Source organism: Miniopterus schreibersii (genome assembly GCF_964146895.1).
Source record: "Miniopterus schreibersii genome assembly, chromosome: 18".
Taxonomy (NCBI): domain Eukaryota; kingdom Metazoa; phylum Chordata; class Mammalia; order Chiroptera; family Miniopteridae; genus Miniopterus; species Miniopterus schreibersii.
This window is the reverse complement of record NC_138121.1, coordinates 19,174,304-19,197,039: the sequence shown is the minus strand read 5'-3', so window position 1 is coordinate 19,197,039 and position 22,736 is coordinate 19,174,304. Positions and strand designations below refer to the sequence as shown.

The 22,736-nt window shown below is 45.2% G+C and overlaps 1 protein-coding gene across 3 annotated transcripts in view; it reads right to left on the bottom strand.

Annotated features, from left to right (window-relative positions):
• Positions 1 to 22,736, bottom strand: part of ZNRF1 (zinc and ring finger 1) — an 87,390-nt gene that overhangs the window by 2,693 nt on the left and 61,961 nt on the right. For all 3 annotated transcript variants that reach the window (XM_081118179.1, XM_081118178.1, XM_081118180.1), the window contains exons 2-3: positions 9,631 to 9,726; positions 817 to 922 (exon numbers count right to left, since the gene is read on the bottom strand). In XM_081118179.1, the coding sequence (XP_080974305.1) occupies positions 817 to 922; positions 9,631 to 9,726 (202 nt within the window). The remainder of the gene's footprint in view (positions 1 to 816; positions 923 to 9,630; positions 9,727 to 22,736) is intronic.

The window sequence follows — 22,736 nt, the reverse complement described above, 5'->3', positions numbered from 1 at the left end:
CCAAGACCCCCTCCTCCAGGCCAACCTTGAGCCTACTCTGCATCAGCCACATCTGTGCCCCGGGCACCACGATTGCCCTGTGGCCAGTGGCCCTGTGAGTCAGGCTTTGGAAAAGCCCATGTGTCAGGAAGAAGCTCTGAGGCTCAAGGAGCCAAGAGCAGGTGGTGGCCCCAGGCAGCACAGAGCGTTCTCCTGTCTTGGGTAGGGAGGTGTCTTCTTTCCAGTTGGAAACAAGAATGAGGCTCATGCTGGAGCCTGAGGACCAATCTCAGCCCTGCTAATTATAGCAGCTTTCAGCACCATGGCCCCAAAGGTAGTGGCTATTCCTGACTGCTTGGCCCTCTGGGGAGAAGGGGTGGATGGAGGGGCAGTAAGCACACCCCTCCATGCTGCCTCTCTCGCACAGATGAGGGGCCTCACTCCATGGAGCAGAGGGGCCACAGAGGAACAAAAGGCTTGGGGGAATGGATAAAGAATCAACCTTCCAAAGAAGGGAATCTTTGGCTCTGTGGGATCCTAAGCACCTCCAACCTGTGGAGCTCCACAGGTGTTCCCATTGTCCCCCACCATCCAGGCAGGCTGTCAACCCAGAGCAAAACCTCTGGCAATGTGATTGGCCCTGTACTCAGCTGGCCTCTGCCTCAACCTCATTCACATTGCCCTGCGGGGGGGGGGGGGGGGGGGGGGGGGGATATTCTCTGGTAACCAAAGGGAATAGAATGGCTAGTGATGCCCTTCTCTCCCCTGCCTGTAGCAGAGGAAGGAGCCCTCTGGGATCTGATATGTGGCTGAGTTGGCCCTGTTGTCCTCTCGTACCTTTTGTGATAAATGCACAGGCAGGGCAGCCTGGCTATCGTGTCCCCCTGAAGCAGCTCCTCCAGGCAGATCACACACTCACCAGCGTCTTTAGTCAGCACGTCATCTGCAAAGGGAAACGGAAGAGTGAGAGAGGGTCAGTCACCAGCAGGCAGGTGGCACAAAGCAGGCATGGATCTAGAACAGGTTGGGACAGCTTGGGTCACCAAACGTGTACAAGGAACTGTGGGGGACACAGAAGCCCAAAATGAACCTGGACCTGAAGGCCCTCTCTGCAGAGATAAGACATGCATATCACATGTTAATTATGTGAAGACAAAATGAAATTAATCACCAAATAAGTGGTCCAGGGTTAGGGTTAGGAGGCTTGGAGAGGGATAGATGTGTAGCAGAAGCAGAATGGGGCAAACTATTTCCCTAAATAGGCTTTTCCCCTAAACATACACATAGACCAAGTGTACTGATTCTGGTTTGAAAAAAGATGGGGATGACTAGAGCAGTATAGTAATATGAGGCAAAAATGAACGGAAAAAATAGGTACTTTCACAAATACTTGTACATGCACATCCATAGCAGCACTATTCACCAGAGCCAAAAGGTGGAAACAAATGCCCACCAACTAATGAACAAACAAAATGTGATATATCCATGCAGTGGAATATTACTCAGCCATGAAAAGGAATGAAGAACCAAGGCATGCTACACTGTGGATGACTCAAAAATATTATGCTAAGTGAAAGAAGCCTGACACAAAAAGTCACCTATTATATGATTCCATTACATGAAATGTCCAGAATAGGCAAATTCATAGAGACAAAAAGTAGATCAGGGATCAAGGGCAGGAGGAAATAGGGGAGTGACTGTTTAATAGTAAGGGGTTTTCTTTTTTTCTTTTTCATGGTAAGAACACTTAACATGAGATCTACCTTCCTAACAAAATTTTAAGTGTACAGTAGTCTTAACAACAGGTACAATGAACTTACTCATCTTGCATAACTGAAACTTTATACCCATTGAGTAGCAACTCCCATTTCCCTCTCCCCTCAGGTTCTGGCCACCATCATTCCATTCATTCCCTGGTTCTATGAGGTTGACTATCTTAAATATCACATATAAGTAGAATCATGAGAAGGGTTTTCTTTTGGGGTGATGAAAATGTTTATAATTAGATAGATATGGTGGCTGTACAACACTGTGAATGTTCTAAATGCTACTAAATTGTAAAATTCAATTTTTTAAAAAAGAAAAAAGCCTCCCACCCCCACACAAAAAAGAATGAATAGAAGGAAGCCCCTGCGCACCATGGGCCCCAACAAAGCCATGACCAGAAAAGCTGAGCAGAGCGGGAAGAGCACCACAGCCAAGTCAGCAGTCCTTTACTCAATTTCTAGGACATTCTGGGCACTGGTGATTCAGTGAATAAGCCACGAACTCAGGATGCAACAAGATCATAGTCTAGCAGGAGAGAACGAACAAGAAAATGGAAATGAACAGAACAGAAATTTCTAGGAAGTCTTATGATGCACCTAAGCCCAGGTATGAGAAGTATGAAAAAATACCTAATTGGTTGGAGTAGGGACTGTTCAGGGAAGGATAGTCCAGGCAAAGGGAACAATATTGGCGCACCTGGGAACTGCAGGTTTGCTATGGCAGGTGCAAGCTCCTGGGGCCATGGCAGGGGTGGAGGGGAGTGAGACCAAACTTGTGTCCTGCTGTGGTACATGGGTTTTATCTGGTTCACTGAGAAGCCCTGGAGACCAACTCTGATCACATCTGGTGTCCAGAAACTACTGGAGGAGTGACTGAAAGAACCCAGATAGGGAGCCCATTCTGGAGGCCAACACAGCAATACAGAGGGGGTGAACTCAAGGCCTGCACTAGCAATGGGGGCAGGAAGGGAGGAACGGTGCGCTCACAAGGGAAGCAAGGAAAATGGCGGACACTTGTCATTAAGAGAGGGAACCCAAGAGGAGGACAGGCATGGGAAGGCATGTTAATGGGAATTTCTAGGAGCCCGGTCAAGTCTACATCTGGGTGGTTTTTTGTTTGTTTGTTTGTTCTTAGTTGATCTTAGAGAGAGGGAGAGAGAAAATAACACACACTGATGTGAGACAGAAACAGAGATCGGTTGCCTCCCATACCCACCCCAACCAGGGATCGAACCCATCACCTCTTGGTGTACGGGACAATGCTCCATACAAGTGATAGAAGAAGTGTGGGTGACAGGTTGTAGATGTGACATAAAGAGACTGTGTGGGGAGAAAGTTTAGGCTATAATCCAAAGAAGGCGGAATAGGAATCTAGGTCAACCTTAATACCTGAAAGGACAGTGAAAGAGGTGAAATAAGCAAAGGTTACCCAGAAGTTCTCAAAGCCACAGGAGAAAAACCTCAAGTAGGTTTATAAGCGTGAAAAAAAGGAGAGCTTAAAACAGGATCACTTCTCCACTGCTAAGATTTTAATTGTTCGTGAACACTCCATGATATGTACTGAGATTTCGATTTCATGTGTGTGTGTGTGTTCATCTGAGCCTCACAATCTTAGGAGCTAGGCAGGGCACATGGTATTGCTCTCAGTTAACAAAGATACTGAAGCCAGAAGTCAGACATCTTGCCTAAGTCAGAGGGCTCATGAATGGTCGTGCAGGCCTGGGACCCTCTAATTGGTACCCTCCTCCACTGCTATTTCTCTGTGCCCTTTGATTACTTGGGTGGAAAGAGAAACATCTGGGACCCATAAAATGAGGATTCTTCATGGCCTAGAAGGCTAGGGTGACTCAAAGCCTCTTACCAGGAAGCCCAAGGAAAAAAACCCAAGATAAAACCAACTCAATACGTCAGTTCCTGTGTACATGAGCTGGGAGAAAAGTCACTCTCAGCTTCTTGGCCACCAGACAATCTGTGGCCATTTTCTCTGTCTGTAAATCCAAAGGCTGCCTGAGGGCTCCTGGGATGGAGTTTGGAACTTGACTGTGTGGGGAAGCAAGCAGTGCTCACACCCAGCACAGTACCCAGGGAGCAGCTTCTCCTCGGTACTATGGAGAAGGGAGGAACATGCCCAAGTGGGCTGAGTAAAGCTTCCTGTCCCAATCCCTGAGGCCCTGGAAATCAGCAGCCCCTAGATGTCTCTGGGAGCCTCGCAGGGAAGAGGAAATGACTGAAGCTGAAGCTTGGCTATCTACTGGTTCCTACAAGACTTCCACACTCTCAGATGGGAGCCTGCTGCCCACTGTGGGAGGACTTCACAGCACAAAGCCAAGAACACTAGGCCTGGCACAAGTTGCAGATGAACTCAAATACCCCTTGGTATCCCCAGGTCCCCAGAGGAGGGGGTTCAACCAATGCTGGTTGATGAGAACACAGGAACAAAGCTGTGCTTTCTACCTTTCTCTTACTGCCTCCCAAGTCCCTTCCAAGCACCCTGATATCCTGTGCAAGGCCAATGTCACTGCTCAACGGGGAGTCTGAAAGTGTGTTTGGCCAGGCTGGGGGTGGTGAAAATGGTGTCAATGCCTGTCCCTCCAATAAGACCAGGAACAAAGCACAGTGGTAGGCAAAGTTCTCTAGAGCCAAAACAAGACCCCCAGAACTGCTGGTGGCAAGGAGGGGGTGGGGAAGCCCAAACAGCTCTGGATACATTTCTGCTAGCAGCAGAGGGAAGGCTGATGTTCTGCAGTTCACAGAGAGCAGCTGAGTATGGGACTGTGCATAATACGTTTCCACTTGTGCCTGATGGCAGGCAAGGTCCTGGTGGGAAAGGAGGTGGAAGCCAAAGGGAGAACCCCCCTGCAAATGATGCAGAGACACAGGCTCCACCCCCTGGCCTCATTTCTAGTCTAGGTGTGGAACAGCCTGGTCTTGCAGCCTCTCAGCACCCACAGAACTGCTGGCCAGTCTCCTGGGGAGACAGGAAGGGGAAGTGCCACCAACGCCAAGACTTGTCAGCTCCATTCCTGAGGAATCTCTGGGCAAAGGGGAGACTTTTAGCAGAGAGAGTTCCCCTACAAGCATCCCCACCCCAACACCTCAGGACTGTGAGGTAGGATCCAATTGTTTTGGAGAGGTGGTCTGCAATGATGATAGCCCAGAGGAGTGAGCCACTAAAGCTCAGGCCAGAGGGCTTGATTTACAGAGGCTCCCCGCAGTGACCCCACTCAGTCACCTCCTTCGGCCTCCTTCCCTTCCACACACTCCTCATTTACCCAGCAGCCTGACCTGCCAATCAGCAGCTGCTATAGCATCTAACAACAGCTCCTGGCAGTGCCTCACTGAGCTAAGAAAACCCTCGGCCAGGAACTGGCTCCCCCAGACCCAAAAAAAGGCATTTCCATCCCAAATACAGGGTTTCAGAAGAGACACAGGCTAAATAAGCACCACTTACTCAGGTTTACTGGCTCAGCTAGGGGTAAACTAGCAGCAGGCATTCCTGCTTTTAGGGGAACCAGATTCCCTCTCCTCTAAACCATGTGTGACACCAGCATTTCAAGAACCCTGAAGTTGGGGACAATGACCTTTGGCAGATAGGAGGGGAGGGCAGTCAGGACCCTGAAGAAGCAGGGCATGGGTTCTGCCCACCCAAAGAAAGCTGAAGAGAGCCCTGGCCTGTGTGGCTCGGTTGGTTCAGCATCATCCTGTGCACCGGAAGGTTGCTGGTTCGATTCTGGTCAGGGCACATACCCAGGTTGCAGGCTCGATCCCCACTAGGGGGTGAGCAGGAGGCAACTGATTGTTTCTCTTTCACATCGATGTTTCTCCCTCTCTCTCCCTTCCTCTCTAAAATCAAGAAAAACATATTTTAAATAAATAAATAAATAAATAAATAAATAAGGCAAGCAAGCTGAGGAGAATCTTTCTGAAGCTGCTCTGATAACCACTAAGCTCTCCTAATACCACTGGCAAAGGAACTTGCCATACACCAGAATTTTCCAGGGCCAAGAACCCCTGGCTGGTCCTGGAAACAGGGTGTCCTATACTTTCAATGGCAGTCAGTCATCTGTCTTCCCTCCACCCATATACAACTCTCTTTTGTTCATTACAAAATCAGGTCCCCCATCTCGAGGCTAACTCTGCTCGCTGAACAATTTGTTGGTCCAAATTTGAGGGCATATTCTAGAGGGAGAGTTCCCCTAGTCTCGGGACCACACACAGATGTTGGAAAGGGAGAGAAATTAAAAGTCCCATTCGAGCTGACCACATTTACCCACAGAAATGGGTCCCTCCAGCTCCTTCCTATCTCCTAGGAGTCCTGGGTTCGGAGCCTCCCTGGAAGAGGAGAGCGAAGGATGTAACGTTCAGTGCTCTGGGGTTTGGCACCCTCTCTGCCCCTCCAGCAGGGGTTAGTGCCTGCCCTGAGAGCACAGGTTACTGGTCTTCGCATTTCTCTAGAGCACTGGGCAAACCAGTTGAACTAGTCTAGCCTTTACTAAATGTGTTTTGCTTTTTTTTAAATCTGGCAGGCCGCTACTGGAGGCCTTCCAACCCCCAGCTCAGGCCAATCCTCATAATAAGAAAAATACTATTTTCTATCTGCTTCATTTAGGAGGTTTCTACTATTTTTCCTTTGGTGGTTAACTAAATTTCATCTTATATAACCACTGTAAATTTTCTAAAAAATTCCCCAACTGGTGCCAGCAATTACAAAAAATGTGTGTGTGTTTGTAGATGGAAAACCTCCAGGGCAGTGACCAGGAGTTCCAATGAATCTTCCTAAGAAAACAGCAATCTTTCTCAATGTACTAGGAAAGCCTCGTCTTGCCCCCTTTCCAGAAAGATTCTGAGAGCTCTATACTTCACAGACTCTTTAAGTCTCCTCACATTTTTTTTTTTTAATTAGAAAAGATAAAGTGAAGCCAGGAGGTTGGGATGTTAAGAAATCATGGGTAAGATATGTTACTGGCAAAACCAAAATAAATACCTAGAGGTCCTGACTGGGGGATTTGGCCTATGGGCCCTGAAAGTTCTGTGTTTTATCTGAACAAAAACAGGACTTAGACCAGCCCTGAAGACTCCCACTCCATATACAAACCCCAGGTGGCTAACACCTTCTTACCAGGAAGGTCTAGGTATCTTCAGAAAAGAAAAGCAATACGAGGAGTCCAGCCACAAGGCCTCATTTTCACACTAACAGTGCACACAGAGGGGCCAGACCACTGTTTCTGAAGCACCTTCATCACCTTATGACAAATTCCATGGAGAGGACCCATGCAGCATGCCCTCTCTTTGCCTCTGGTGGTAAAGGACTGGCTTTTGCAAAGGAGATCCTTCAGTTTAAGGCCTCTAGTTTAGCCCAGCTGGGTGTGGCTCAGCAATTGAGCATCAATCGATGATCCAGAAGATCGTGGTTTGATTCCCACTCAGGGCACATGCCCAGGTTGTGGGCTTAGCCCCCAGTGCGGGGTGTACAGGAGGCAGCCGATCAATGACTCTCTCATCACTGATGTTTCCATCTCTCTCTCCCTCTCCCTTCTCTCTGAAATCAATAAAGACATATTTTTTTAAAAAAGAATATAAAGCCTCTAGTTTACATGCATGCACTTGCACGCGCAGACACACACACACACACACACACACACACACACACACACACACACACACACACACACACACACACCCCCCCCCCCCCGAGGAGGTGGCTTTTCAATAAAGGAAGAGGGGAAAAACAGGAACAGTATGAGAACAGCCTCGGTGATGTCTCAGGCTGGTCGGCCAACCTCCTCGTCCTCTAAGGGGACTGTGACTCTGAGTGTGGCCTCTGCGGGTGACCTGTGCTTAGACTACTGGGCTGCCAAGCTGCTCTCCTATGGAGGTGAACGGAAAGGAGGAGCCTTCCCTATGCCTGCGGGCAGGGAGGAGATGTTATGGGCAGCACCAGGCACTTCTCCGGGGTAGAGCCTGAGCCCCCCCCCCATTCTCCAAATGGGGCCAGGGGGTACTCCGCTCTTAGATGGCCCCAAGAGCACTCTGTCTTCCACAGCTGTCTTTGCAAAGTTCTCCCTGATGACACGAAGAGCCCAGTCCTCCTGGGTGAGCCCATTCTAAGGCTGCTTTGTGTTCTTGTGATACAGGCGGTATCTACAGAGATCTCTCCCTAGTAACCCACAGGACAAAAAGCAGTCTTCATGAGGGCTCTGCGCAATGTGGAAAATAAGTGAACATAGTTTCTGAGGCCATGGCTGGGGAGAAGACTTCTCTCCATCCGTGGTCCCAGGCAGAGAGGAGGAACAGAACAAAGCGGAGCTGGAGTCGCCTCCAAGGGATGCTCAATGACAAGTCTACCGGGAAGCCCAGAGCACATGTGACAACAGATTCAGACCCTGCAGCTGTCAGTTCCCAGGGACAGGGAGAGGGTGTTTGCTGGGGAGAACAGGGGCTTCCTGGACACCAGGAGAATATGAAGGGGAGAGAAACTCAGGGAATACAGACAGGGTCACAACCTTCCCTGTGGCTGGTCCTCCAACCTGAGCAAAGGTTACCAGACTGCAAAGGTTACCAGATGGCATGCACGCATCCAGAGTCTTTTGGCTGAGTAAGTAAACGAGGTGAGAGACTAGTAGGATGTGTTTTCAGGAGAAGTGAGTGGATCAGATTCATCAGGTTCATTTCACAGGAAAAAACTGGAATCAGCATATGGGGGTCTGAGGAGGCAGGAGCCCAAGGAAAGGTCTGTAAAGAGTCTACTCAGGAAACTTTCACCATCAGCATGGGAACAAAGCAATCCAGGCTCTCTGAGATATCACAGAACTCTTTTCCTAAGCACCGCTGTGATTTTAATCCTAGAAGGTGAGCCCAGTGCCTGGGTTGGGGCACGCCCCACTCAGATCCAGTGCCTGTTCTTGTAGAAGACAGTTCTCAGATGAACATGGTTTGAAGACCAGACTAAGCACATAAGAATGGAAACCCAGAGAGGTGCCAGCAGCACAGAGCATGCAGCACTAAGATGAAAAGAAACCCAAGGGTGGTCTCGCCTCTTTCAGGGCTGTTGTAACTTCCTGAGCACTGACTCTATGCTGAAGGGTTTTACATGTAATATTTTACTTTATCCTGATGAAAATCTTATGAACAAGGTACTGATGTCCCCATTTTATGGACCAGAAAACCAAGGCTCTGCTAAACTGAGCAACATGTCTAGGATAATACAGTCAGTAAGTGGTAGAGGCAGGCTTTGAACTCAGATCAGCCAGGCTCCAAATCCTTACCCACAGCATACCAGGCAGATGTTGACACTCACTTTGTCCACTGAGCTGCCATATTAGGGGGATTTGGGTTTCATAAAATCCCTGGCCCAGTTTCCTACGTGTGTATTCACTGCTCAGTTCTGAGGCAGCTTCCATGGCAGGAAGCAGCATGGCTTTAGTGGAGCGACCAGGTGGTAGCTCAGTGTTTTTATTCCCTAAGGGTATCCACATGTTATGCTATCCTGCCGTGAAGTCAGAGCTTAAGCACTCCATGCAAACCACTGGCACAAACTCCCCGTCCTCCAAGGAGAGGTGGCTCACTCTCTGGGCCCTCTGCTGTCAGGTGTGAGAACAGACAGAAACTGTATCACCAACCAGAGGTCCAAGGAACCAAGGGGTCAGAAGAAAGGGCACAGGGACTGAGTGACCCAACAGACTTTCTGGAACCATGGACCTGACCCATGGGCCTTCTTCCCTTGTCCCTTTGCTCTTCCTCCCCGACTGGCACAGCAAGACTTCCTGAACTGGCAGGCTTCCCATCACCACTCAGGAATTCCTGCCAGAAGGTGGGTGGAAATGCTGCCCAGAACCATGTGAGGTTGGGAAGACCCTCACTCAGAGGCTCCTGGCCAAGTCCTTACCATTGTAAGAGAGGCGAGGTTTGCTCAGACACATTATAAAGTGCATTTCCATCTCATCGGAAGCCACAGACTTGGAGCAAATGGGGCACTTGAAACCTGAAAAACAGAAAAACAGGATGAAATGTTTTCTCCAAACCAAATATATCCGTTATAAATGTGGATACTCTTAAATGACATGGCCATGTGGGGCCAGGATGAACATGGAGATTTCAAATCTAGATACATCCTAGACTTGATTTCTCCATCATTAAACCACCTCAACTTTTGTTATTTTATTACAGCCTCCAACTCCCATTTTTTCACTACCGCTCTCCCAGTCATATGCCTCTCGTTGAAGTTTATCAAAAGTCACTGACAGCTCATTTGAGTTTTACTTTCTTTTAGACCCTTTCCCAAGGAGGTCTAAGGAGCAGTGGGAACAGGCAGATATCAAATCAGGGCAACTAAATAACCTGTCTTTGAACAACAACGTGTTGAACACCCTTCCACCTCACAGCCCTCAAACTACTTGGTTGGGTGCCTTGTAGGAGGAATTCCTACTGTCATCAGCATCTCCATCCCTCACTCCGAGCACCTTTGCCTCCCTGTGGCTAGGGCAGCTGTCCTCTGAGTGCGCAAGCAGTGGGATGGCCCTCCAGAGCATTCCCAAATGCCACACGTGCCTTGGCCATATGCCACTGAGAGTAACAGCTGTTTCACAACACCAGGCGAACACAGGGTTCTATTCCCAAGTGTGGGCTGCTTATATACCCAAGGGGTTTCATCAGAATTGTATCAGTATTGGAGATTTCAGTTGAGAATCTTCTGAGCTGAACTCTACTAAGCAAACATAGTCTCTTGAATTATTTATTATTATTATTTAAATATATTTTATTGATTTTAGAGAGAGAGGAAGGGAGAGGGAAAGAAATAGAAACACTGATGACAGAGAAACATTGATTGGCTGCCTCCTGCACACCCTCTACTGGGCATGTGCCCTGACTGGGAATCAAACCGGTGACCTCTTGGTGCATGGGACAATGCTCAAACCAACTGAGCCACACTGGCTGGCTTGATTTATTTTTTATAAAGTATTTTTTTATAGATAAACACAGATCAGCCATTTCCAATTTCCCCCATTTTACTTTTATTGAAATTATTTTCAAATGGATTCTTTTCCATTCTACCCAAAAGATCCAATACTATTAAAAAGTTATTGTTGTGAAGATTTGGCTCTTCTGTTAATTTTCAGTAAAAATGTCCCATGCAGTTTTATTGGATGCTGGTAATATTTATCAGCAACATTTCTTATGAAACAGAAGGCTGGGGCTCGTGCTGACTGTTAGCTGCTCCAAGACAGGAGAATTCCACACCTTCACTACTCTTTCCTCTCTACGTGGCCTCAATCAAGCAACCTTGGATCTGCCCTCATGCCTGTGCTCTGCAAACAAACCTATACTTATATCAAATAACATTCCACAGAATGACCAGCCATTAGAAGATTGTCTCATTTTCTTCAGAGATTGGTTCACTTTATTTTTTGACTCAAAATACCATAGTTTTGCAACAACTTAAGTAACTAAAGGATACTTCTACTTTAAACTTGCTAAGTCAGCGTTCTGTCTGCAGGCTGAGGGCCAGGGCTGTGGGCAGACTAGGATGAATGTGACCATGTCCTGACAAAGTCACTGGGAGGTGTTAAAGTGATTTGTTACTAATAAAAAGCCTTACACCTCACACATTCTTCACTTTCCTGATAACTTAGAACAGATTCATAGTTATCGCCATAGTAGCAGCAGCCAGTTCCTGAATCCCAATGTGATTCCTTGAGTGCAAGAGAGGAGGCCGAGTTACAGCTAAGGTTCAGGGAAGCAGCCACCCAACAAGAAGGTCTACAAAGAAATGTCACTGAACATTTATTTCCTCGGAGAAAACAAGTTGAGACTCCAAGCTTTAGACCGGTCCCTCATTGTACAGATAAAGAGGCCCCAGTGAGACCATCAGGTCAAACTGAGGGAGCAGGGCTGAGACTACCATCAGATTTCTTAGCTCCCAACCTGGGAAAGTTGTTTCCAGGTGTGATACTGTGATTCATAATAAGAAATATATATTTGGTCTTTGTCCCATTTTTGGCACAGTGTTCCTAAACTCCTTGGAATTTCCTAACATCCTAAGCCCAGTAATATTTGTTTTTTTGTCATTTGTTCGTTAAATAGCTCCAGAGCCATAAGGTGAAAGGAGTGTCTATTAGTTGTAACAAGCCCCTTTCAATCACATCAGAGTTTATGTAAATGAGGCAACTTTTGGAATGTCCCTTGGTAAACTAAGGCTAGGGCTGGCTACCAGGGGAACCCACAGATGATCAGAGGGTTGGAACTTTGAGTCCCACCCCACAACCTCTAGGGAGGGGAGAGGGACTAGAGATTGAGTTCAGCCACCAATGGCCAATGATTTAATCAATCATGTCCATGTAATGAAGGCTCCATAAAATCGGAAAGGAAAGGGTTCAGAGAGCTTTCCAGGATGGTGAACATGGAGAGATTTGGGGAGAGGGGTGCCCCTGAAGAGGGCATGAAAGCTCCGGGCCCTTTCCCCATACTTTGTCCTATGTATCTCTTCCACCTGGCTGTTCCTCAGTTGTATCCTTTTAAAATAAATTGGTGGTCTACTAAGGAAATGTTTCTCTGAGTTCTGTAAGCTGCTCTAACAAATTAAATGAAACCAAGAAGGGGATTGTGGGAACCTCTGATTAACAGCCAGTTGGTCAGAAGCACAGATGACAACCTGGACTTGTAATTGGTGTCTGAAGTGGGGGAGGAAGTCTTGTGGGACCGAGCCCTTAACCTGTGGGATCTGATACTATCTCCAGATAGGTGGTTTCAGAATTGAGTTAATTGCTAGGTGGTGCTGGGAAAACATACCTCAGGACAGGGTTTTAAGAAAGAAGTGAATTGAGAGGAAGTACCACTGTAGTAGGAAGAGACCTACATTCCAGCAAAAAGCAGGGTTAGTGCCACTTGGATCACTACCTCTGGACTGGGGTGGGGGTGGCGGGTGGGGAGGAAGAGGGTAAGGCTCAAGACATAACTCAAAGTCTGTTACATAAGTGGGAAGCGCCAAGATGACCTAGGTTTTCCAGCCTGAAGATCTTGTCAATAATCTACCTTCATTGGACCTCAGTTTCCTCTTCTGAAAAATAGAGTCATTTACCTTACTTTTGCTAGAAGCAAATGAGATAAGAAACCTGAAAGTGTGCTAAAAAGCAGCTAATCAAATGTATGTGGTATCCCCATCATCACACATGGTAGCAACTTGACAAGAAGGAACAGGAGGGCTGGAAGAAGGACCTGGGGGCCAAGAGATGGGGTGATAGAGCATAGGGTACACAGGCCACCACCATGCACAGTGTGCTAGAGGGTGGCTAGTTTGCTTGTCAGTCCTATCTGTTTTCTTTGAACTTCCAGAGCACTTTGTATGGCACTTTCCTACAGCCTATGTGGAACCAAGGTCCCTGTTTAACCTCTATAGCATCCACTCTTACACATATATAATAGGTCACATTTACTGAATCATTACTGTGGGCAGCCACTGGGCTTTATATGTCTTCTCGTTTACAGAGTATAAGGTGGATACTAACATTAACTCTATTTTGCAGAAGAGGAAATCAAGGTGAGTCACTTGCCCAAGGTAACCAGCCAGAGAGCCAGAGCTGGCACACAACACCCAGGAAGTCTGACCACCCAGAGTGCACCTCACTCACAGAGCTGTGTGACTAGTAGGGCAGAAGTTATACAGCAGAAACAACCTAAACGCTACAGACACAAGTATTACTAAATTTCAAATCTCCCACACTGTCCCAATTTCTCCTGGGTAATTCCATAAACTGAAACAATGAATAAAATTTTGGGGGGAATTCTGTTAATATGGAAAGACAGAGTTGTGCTTTTCCGCTTGGCACATGAGCCTACAGCACTTAAGACGCTCAGTTTGCAAATTACCTTTTAAATGGGAATTAAAAGGCAAAAGGTAAGAGAAATAGCAAAATATGGATAACTAAAGGGAAAAAAACTACTGTCTCTTCCACCTTCTTTTCTGAAAGGTCACCAGTGATCAAGATGGATTCTACCACTCTACTGTCCCAATCTTTTCTCGTGATTGCTCTGTCACGATTCAGCACCAACAGCCCTACGGAATGATAAATACTGTGATCTTAAAGAGCTCTCTAAAGGTTAATATATCTAGGAAATTATGATACCATTTTCAAAAAAAGTCCAAATCAAATTAAAATTAGTCCTGCAAACAAAGGTAAACCAAAGGTCTGCAAAGTCATGCAACCGACTTGATTTTGTTAAATTTCGTAAGAATGTCATCAGCACTCAGGAAGCAGGTATAAGAGATGCCTGATTTTCCCTCATGAGAAAGTGACAGGTGGATTCTCCAGGAGACCCCCTAACTGCATCTGAGACGAGGCCCTGTCGTCACCCTAGAAGCCAGGTGAACAGACAGTAAGTACACCCAGCTGCCTTCCTCTCTTCCATCTAATTGACTTTCAGAGGCAGTGCCCTGTACCTGTTGTATCTTTACTATTTGCCACTGACAAAGTGAAGGGAGTGAACCAAGAGACCAGCTCAAGGTTATACAGTCAGAAGAGGCGAGGACAGTTTGATCAGCCAGAACCCAGCTGCTTCCTGTCTTTCAACAGTGTCCTGTTTAAGTGGGGAAATCCTTAGTAGGACCAGAGACCAGGGAACAGAGCTCCTGAGATGACAAGCCTACACTTGCTACCTAGTGGTCTTGAACCCTTTTTACTGCCAGGTCAAAGGGTAAGCCCGCTAGTAGGGTAGGTAAACCAACAGTGACCCCAGGAACCTGCACACGATTATGTCCATCAAGCATCTTCCTGGGCTGGATTAACTGGGCCCCTCGAACTTCACCCAGGCCCTTCTATTTGACAGGGCAGCGGCAACTGGCTCAAGATACAACTCTCCCAATACTCTTCAACATTTATCTTGCAATACAAATTAAAGTCTTTGTGCTCTGGGACCATATACTTCTCATTTTGCAAAAGTGCAACCTTCTCCTTTAAGACCTGATTTCTTGGGACCTGTGCTCTGAACGTTGCCCCAGTTCCTTCCCTGACCCACCCTTCTATGCTGAGGCGCTATTTTAACGCTGCCCCAGTTCTGCGTGTCTCTGGGATCACCTAAACAGAGAAGAATCAAAAGAAGCAACAGGGGAATATAAAGTCATGCCATCCAGGCAGGACCTTCTGTCTCGGGGAGAAGGGGTGATGTGGACTCCTCACCTAGGGGCTCAGAGAGCACTACCCCCAAACAACGTGACCCTAGTGTCCAGTTCCGAGTTTGCAGCCTGGATCTGTCCTTCTCACATCCTGGTGGTGCTTAATGTCTGTAAAATGAGACATGACTAAATGAATTTGATTCAGTGACATTTATTGCCAATGTAGAGCAAGAACTAACACCAAAAGACTTTCTTTTACTGCAGAGATGTGTCCCAAAGAGCAGAAGCTGCAGGTATCACATTCTCCTCCCCCACCTTTCTCTCTCAAAAAAATAACTGGAAACCACTTCAGTCTATGATTTGCTGAGGTGTGGGTTGGTCTCTCCTGGAGAACATTCTGGACTAGGGAAAGGCTCAGGAGTTCTGACTCTTTCAACACTGTTTTCCTGGAGTCGGCCTCCAGACTTTTGCTCTAGGACCTGGGGCTCACCTGTTTCCCAGGAACCAAGAAAATGCTCATAAGCAAACATCAGAAGAGAGCCACATCGACAATTAAAAGCAATTTAATATGTGTGTGTGTGTGTGTGTTGTGAATTAACTTTATGTATCAACTTGACTGGGTCATGAGGTGCCTGGGCACATTTATTTGGTTAAACGTTATTTCTGGGTTTGTTTGTGTGGGTGTTTCTTTAAGAGATTAATATTTGAATTGGAAGACTGAGTAAAGCATATCGGGGAGACCACACAATGAGAAGGGCCTCATCCAATCCATTTTAGACTTGAATAGAATAAAAAGGTGGAGAAATGAAGATTTTGGGCTCGCTACCTATTTGAGCTGGGACATTTCTCCTACCCTCAGACTGAGACTTCCACCATCAGTTCTCCTGGTTCTCAAGCCTTCAGACTCAGATTGGAACTAAAGGCAATGGGCTCTCTTGGGTTTTCTGGCAGATTATAAGACTTCTCAGCTTCCTTGATTGCATAAGCCAATTCCTTATAATAAATAATAAATATATCTCTCTCTACACACACACACACACACACACACACTATGATTCTGTTTCTCTGGGGAAACCGAATACATCTGTTTATTAAAATGCCAAATAATAAAAATTTAAAAGACAACATCAAAAGTTAGTAAGAATGTGGAGAAACTGGAACTTTCACTTTGCTGGAGGGAGTACAAAATGACACAGTCACTTTGGGAAAAGATGTAGTAGCTCCTTATAAAACGAAACATACACCTAGCCTAACCCCAAGCACTTCCTCATCTAAATACTTATTCCAAAGAAATGAAAACGTATGTCTACAAATAGATATGTAAAAGAATGTCCATCACAGCTTTATTCATAACAAGCAAAAACTGGAACAACCCAACTGTCCGTCAACAGAATGGGTAAACAAACTGTGGTGTAACCATGGAATGCAACAGAATACTACTCAGCAATAAAAAGCAGCAAAATACTGATATATGTAACCTCAACATCAATGAATATTAAGAACATGCTGATGAAGGACACAAAAGAGCATCTATTATGATTCCGATTATATGAAGTTCTATAACAGGGAAATCTAATCTAAGGTGGAAAATATCAGAACAGTGGCTGTCTCTACGAGGCAGGAGCTGGGGCAGAGATAGACTACAAAAGGGATGAGAGAAATTTCTGGGGTGATAAAAATGTTCTATATCACAAAGAGGATTTGGGTTCATTTGTCAAAATTCAGTGAATGTACGATCAAGATTTGAGATTTCCATATTTGTAAATTGTACCTCAACCAGAAAAAAAAAAAAAAGTGTAAATAAATACTGAACTGTAGTTAATGGCAAACATAATGAAGCACTTAGAGGGAAGAGTACTGATGTCTGCATTAAAAATGAAATGCATCAAAAATAAGATTTATAAGTTAAACTTCTTTCAACTTTTTTGTATGCTTGAAATTTTCATAATAAAACACTGGAAAGTGTCAGGCAGTGAGATTTGTATGTGTGTTAAGATAGCTAGTGGTCGGGAAAGGTCCCTCTGAAGGAGTGACAGGTAAGCAGACACCTTGGTGTGCTAGAACAGCAAGGGCCCAGTCACTAGGCACAGTAAGTAAAATTACTAAGGTAGCGGGCAACAGTGGGCTCTCTGACTCTGTCTATACTCAGATACTTTTCTTTTATTCTGGCAGCTGAACTGAGTTAATTAACACATCCATCACCTCAGTCACCCTTTTTTGGTTAGGGAGTGAGAACACTTAACATCTCAGTAAATTTCTTTTCTTTTTCAAATATGTTTTTTATTGATTTCAGAGGGAGAGAAAGAGAGAGAGAGAGGGAGGGAGGGAGGGGAGAGAAACATCAACATTGATTGGCTGCCTCCTGCATGCCACCTGCTGGAGATAGAGCCCACAACCTGGGCATGTGCCCTGACTGGGAATTGAACCTCCATCTTCTCTGTGTCCTAGGTCGATACTCAACCACTGAGCCACACCTGGCTGTGCCCTAAAACATTTTTCTCTTCATCGTTAAAGTTCAGTAATTTTACCAGAATACGCTTAGATGTGTCTTAGTTATTTCCCCTAGTGGTAAGCCATGAGTGCCATTCACCAAATATTTCCAGCTTTCCTCCTTTTAGCTATGTAATAGAAATGCATTAAAGGTGGGTTTGTAATTTGCATTGGCCAGTGAAATGTGAGCAGAAGCAATATGTGTACTTCCAAGTGGACACTAAGCACTAGTTCATAATTCACAACATTACTTGAACTGCTGCAGTGAGATGAACCCTCTATCATCTTGGGTTCTGAATAACAACAATGAGCAGAGCCCCCCACTCTTGACCTGCATTGGACAGTGCAGCATGGGGGAAAAATAAAATTGTTGAGTTAAACTACTGAACTTATAGGATGGTTTTATTATTGTATTACAACCTAGTTCTACTAGCCTGTCCTGACTGATACACCCTTCCTCTGCCTTTTTCTCCTTCTTGTATTCTTGCCACTTATATGTCAAATGTCTTGGTTCCATCTTCCCAGTTTCTAATCTTCTCCTCTCTAATTTTTACCTTAGCATTTTCTCAGGAGCTCAGCCTTTCTGACTCCCTCTGAGCCCTGCCTGTCTGTACCCCTGCTTGGCATTGGAAGAGATCAAAGAGATAAGACATGCATTCCAGCTACTACCTTCCCAGAATCCTCTCTGCCTGGATATTCATATTCTGATCTTTAAATATACTTACTTATTTATATCAGCCACAATCCACATACTTGTCATTTGCAATGCCGATGCATTCTATAGTGCTTAGCTGTTTTCTTCTGTGGATTATAAAGATTCTCTCAGTAGTGATCTCCATTCTCTACTCTCAGCACGGTATATTCCACCCCCAACATATTTTTACTGTTTCTGGATTCCAGACTGACTGGTTTAGAAGAAAGAAAATCATATTAAGAGTCAGAAGCAACAGGATCTCCCAATCACTAGCCAGGTGGCATTGTACAAGCTACTTAGCAATATTTTCATAGTCCCTGCCTACTCCCTACTGTCAGTATTGTTCTAAAGCCCAACTAAAGACAATGTGGGAGTGTTCTGTGAAGAGCAAAGCATGTGAAATGTGGGGTGGCCATTTTACTGGGGTGGCCATGTTACCAGGGTAAGTGCAAGTTTATTTGCATCCAGTACAACTCAAATACACTGGGTTTTGTTGGTAAAATTGTCCATTTGAGGAAATGCACAAATTCTTCAGGCAAATAAGTAAAAAATGAGCTGACCCTACATGACGTATTTTGTGCACTCTACGATGTCAACAATTTTAAGAGGCACCATTATGAACTTCCGAGAGAGAAAAAAGATGTCCTGATATGACATACCCTGATTTTAGAGTTGTTAAATTATGAAATGTGGCCTTAGAATCAATGAACATATATAAAGTACATATATGGATATTAAAAAATAGAGACTGAGTCCCAATCATGAACAGTCATTTACTAAAAACAAGAACAGGCTCAATGAAGATATCTACAGTGGGAACAAAAGGGAAGAACTGCAGGGGGTATACATGGATGTGGCCTATGACATCCAACCCATCCTGCTGCTACAGCAAGTGGAGGCTGCAATCCTGGCAGGTGGAGCCCAACAACAGCATTCCAGCCAAATGAAAAATGGCAAAACATTTGCCAGGAAGAGAAACTACAGCTATTAAATGGTCCTGTTTCCTCTGACCTTCTAACCCATTTCTTCCAGAGAAAGGACCTGAAAGGACTGTTTAGGAAGGCGATGATGGGAAGGGTGTGTGTGTAGAGATATGACAGTCTGATGACCCAAGCCTGAATAGGTACAAATACGAAAAAAAAGATGAAAGCCTCAGATGTGATTAAGTCCCCAACTACTGGCCAGGAAAGATGAACGTCAAATTATAACCCTGTTACCTAGCTACCATGCTTAGGCAAGTTTAGGGGCATTTGATCATGACTCAAAAAGTATGGATGGAGTCTCCAGAGGAACATCTGGCTTTTACTTTAGAGATGTCTTATTTAAAGGATGGACCATCTGTTCAAAAGGAAGACTGTCTAGCATCCAAATGGTCAAGCCAGAATTTATTTAAACTCTTAGATATTAGGGATTACCTATAAGCTAAACAATAGGTCTGGCCAGGAAATGCCTCGTTACTTGGCTGAATACCATGCTTTCCTCTCAATGGCTGTCCCACATTCCAATATCCAACAAAGTGCACACATATGCCTTTTGGACCCAATACTTATAGCAGCTTCTGGAATGGGCTTTCCGCTATTTGGACAATGCCAAAGAACGCTCTTAGGAGAAGGCAAAATTCCCTAGCTTTTTTTTTTCTCACAAACTCAACAGCAAGCAGTGGGGCCAAGGACCGCCTCCCATAAAAAAGTCAAAAGGACAATAAAATCTGGTTCTTAGGTTAAAAAGGAAGTAATCACCTCCCAGAGGATTTGTGGACTGCCTCCACATTAGCAACAGAAGGAAGCCTCACTTCTTTCAATTCCAGAGGGGCATGCAGTCTGAGCAGGACACCAGCCATGCAGGTCTAGTCTCACCCTACAGGTGCCCTCAGCAGACTTTCCTAGAGAAACAGTACTGCTTGGAACCACCCTGTTGCTGGCCTGTTCCTCCCATGGATATATAATCTTTCCCAAGTCCTAGAATCTTTACTGATATACTTAAAAATTCCAACCTTGTCCTGGCTGGTGTGGCTCATTTAGATGGAGTGTCATCCTGGGCACCAGAAGGTCACAGGTTTGATTCCTGGTCAGGGCACATACCTAGGTTGTGGGTTCAATCCCCGGTCGGGGCATGTACGGAGATTGATGTATCTCTCTCACATCAATGCTTCTCTCTCTCTCTCTCTCTCTCTCTCTTAAATCTATTTTAAAAAATTCCAGCCTTTAACTGACTTTGCTTTTTTCATCTTGTGCATGCACTCACACCCGGTGAGTGCTTGGAGGGGGGGTTGGAGGAGAAAAGGAGAGTTAGGGAGGGAAAAGGACAAGAAGGAAAGTTCCCTATAAAATCTATACAGGACCAACAGTTTACTTCTAAATAAACTTTTTAGGCATTGTCCACCCAGCGTCCATATGGTTGATAGGGATTTTTCATTGACAAGAAGGAAAATACTTGAATATATGGCCAGTTCATGTTCAGCCAGTATCTGACTCATCAGGAAAAGGGACATGACACTCAAATCTAAGTGACTGCTCATATTAAAAAACACCATTTACCTGGCACTGTGGAACTTGCATCTACTGATGCTGACAGCCCCGGCCTTCATGTCACTGGAGGTCTGCGAGAAGCCTCCAACTGCTCAGGATGCACAACACATACTGCTATATTCACATCATAAAAACTACCAGCTCCGGCTTGGGCCCTGGCATGCAGCAACACGGCAGGCTGAGTTTGGCTATTTGACATAATGAATGAGGGCTGGCTTCTTGCCTGAGCCTAGCCCTGGCCCCCTCTGAGCAGGGCATGCTCTGCTCAGCTGTACCTCCAACACAGAAGTAGGTGGAGGCGAAACTCAGAGACATGGTCCTGTAAGCCACACTGTGCTTTGAAATGGCATCTGAAGAGGAAGAAATTGAATGGGGTCGTTGAGAGCTCAACAGCAGTGGAATGATCAGTTCTATCAAAGGGAACAACTGTCAGTGTGTTGAGAAGGCCTTCATGCTTCAGGACTTGCTTTTCTGATAATCCACAGCTGAGTACCATACAGAAAGAGACAGAAAAACCCCAGAGAGCTATGAGGTACTGACTAATGAGTTTAAAAAGGATTTCCCAGAGACCCTCCAGGCACAAGCTTGAGCAAAAGAAGTCAATAATTCTAAGCTCCCTGAAAGAGTGAATGACCCCTACCAAGACACATAGAGCATGCTACTCTACTATACTGGTTTTCTTCATTTCTGGTTCAGATTATTTCGAGTCTGGTAGGCACAAATGGGAGAAAAAGAAGTGAGGAAGCAAGAGGAAGAGACTCCAACCAGGTAGCAGGAACATGGATGGTAATACTTCATAAATCTTTATTCTAGATAATGGTTCCAAGGTTAAGAAACCAGCAATCTCCTAATGATAGATAAGAATCTCCCCTGGCCGGTGTGGCTCAGCGGTTGAGCATCGACCTAGGATCCAGGAGATCGCGGTTCGATTCCTGGTCAGGGGACATGCCCGGGTTGCGGGCTCGATCCCCAATGACTCATCATTGATCTTTCTTTCTCTCTTTCTCTTTTTCTTCTCTCTTCTTTCTCTCTCTCTCTCTCTCTCTCTCTCTCTCTCTCTCTCTCTCCCTCCCTCCCTCCCTCCCTCCCTCCCTCCCTCTCTCATCTAAATCAATAAAGATATATTTAAAAAAAAGAAGAAGAAGGACCTTTAAGGAAAAAAAAAAAGAAGTAATCTGGCTAGCTGTTGGCTGGCAAGCAAAACTGTGTAATATGATATAACATTAAAATCAAGTGTATAACAGTGGGCAACATGTTAAGCCAGTGATCAGTCTCTGTACTGGACCTCATAAACATAAGTGTGTAAGAAATGGGAAGGCCACATAAACCTGGAATTCCTTCTTCACTTTACTATTTTACCTCGACAACTATTTTTACATAGATTTTGACATTCCCCCATTTCAAGCCAGCACATCAACTTTCCAGAATACTGGCATCAGAAACCTAAATATTCACAAATATCATTTATTGAAATCCATGGATGAGAGATAACTTAAAAACAAGCAGCCAAACAGAATGAAACAGCATGAATTTTGATTCAGAATTCAGTATTCAAGTCACAAGATTATATGGTCCAAGGACAAGTCACCTAATCTTCCTGAGCTCTGAGCTCCCATTTTCTGATCTGTAAACCAAGAATAATTTTACCAAACTAGCCACTAAATGAGAACGTGTATCTAAATAGCTACACAAATATGTGGTAGGCAGAATAATGGTATCCTAAAGTTGTCCACATCCTAAGCCCTATAACCTGTGGATGTCAGTTTATATGGCAGAAAAATAAAAAATAAAAAAATAAAAAGGCTTTGCAGATGTGACAAATTGAGAATTTTAAAATGGGAGATTATCTAGGTGGACCCAATATAATAACAAGGAAAGATAGAAACAAAGTCAAGGAAGCAAATGTCAGAGAGAGATTTGAAGATGCTACACTGCTGGCTTTGAAGATAGAAGAAGGGGACATGAGCCAAGGAAAGCGGGCAGCCTATAGAAGCTGGAAAAGGCAAGGGAATGGGTTCTCCTCTAGAACCTCCAGAAGAAATGCAGTCCTGCCAACATGTTGATTTTAGCTCAGTCAGACCATTTCGGACTTTTTACTTCCAAAAATGTAATAGAAAAAAAACTGTATTGTCAAATTTATGATTAATTTGTTATAGCAGCAATAGGAAAGCAAT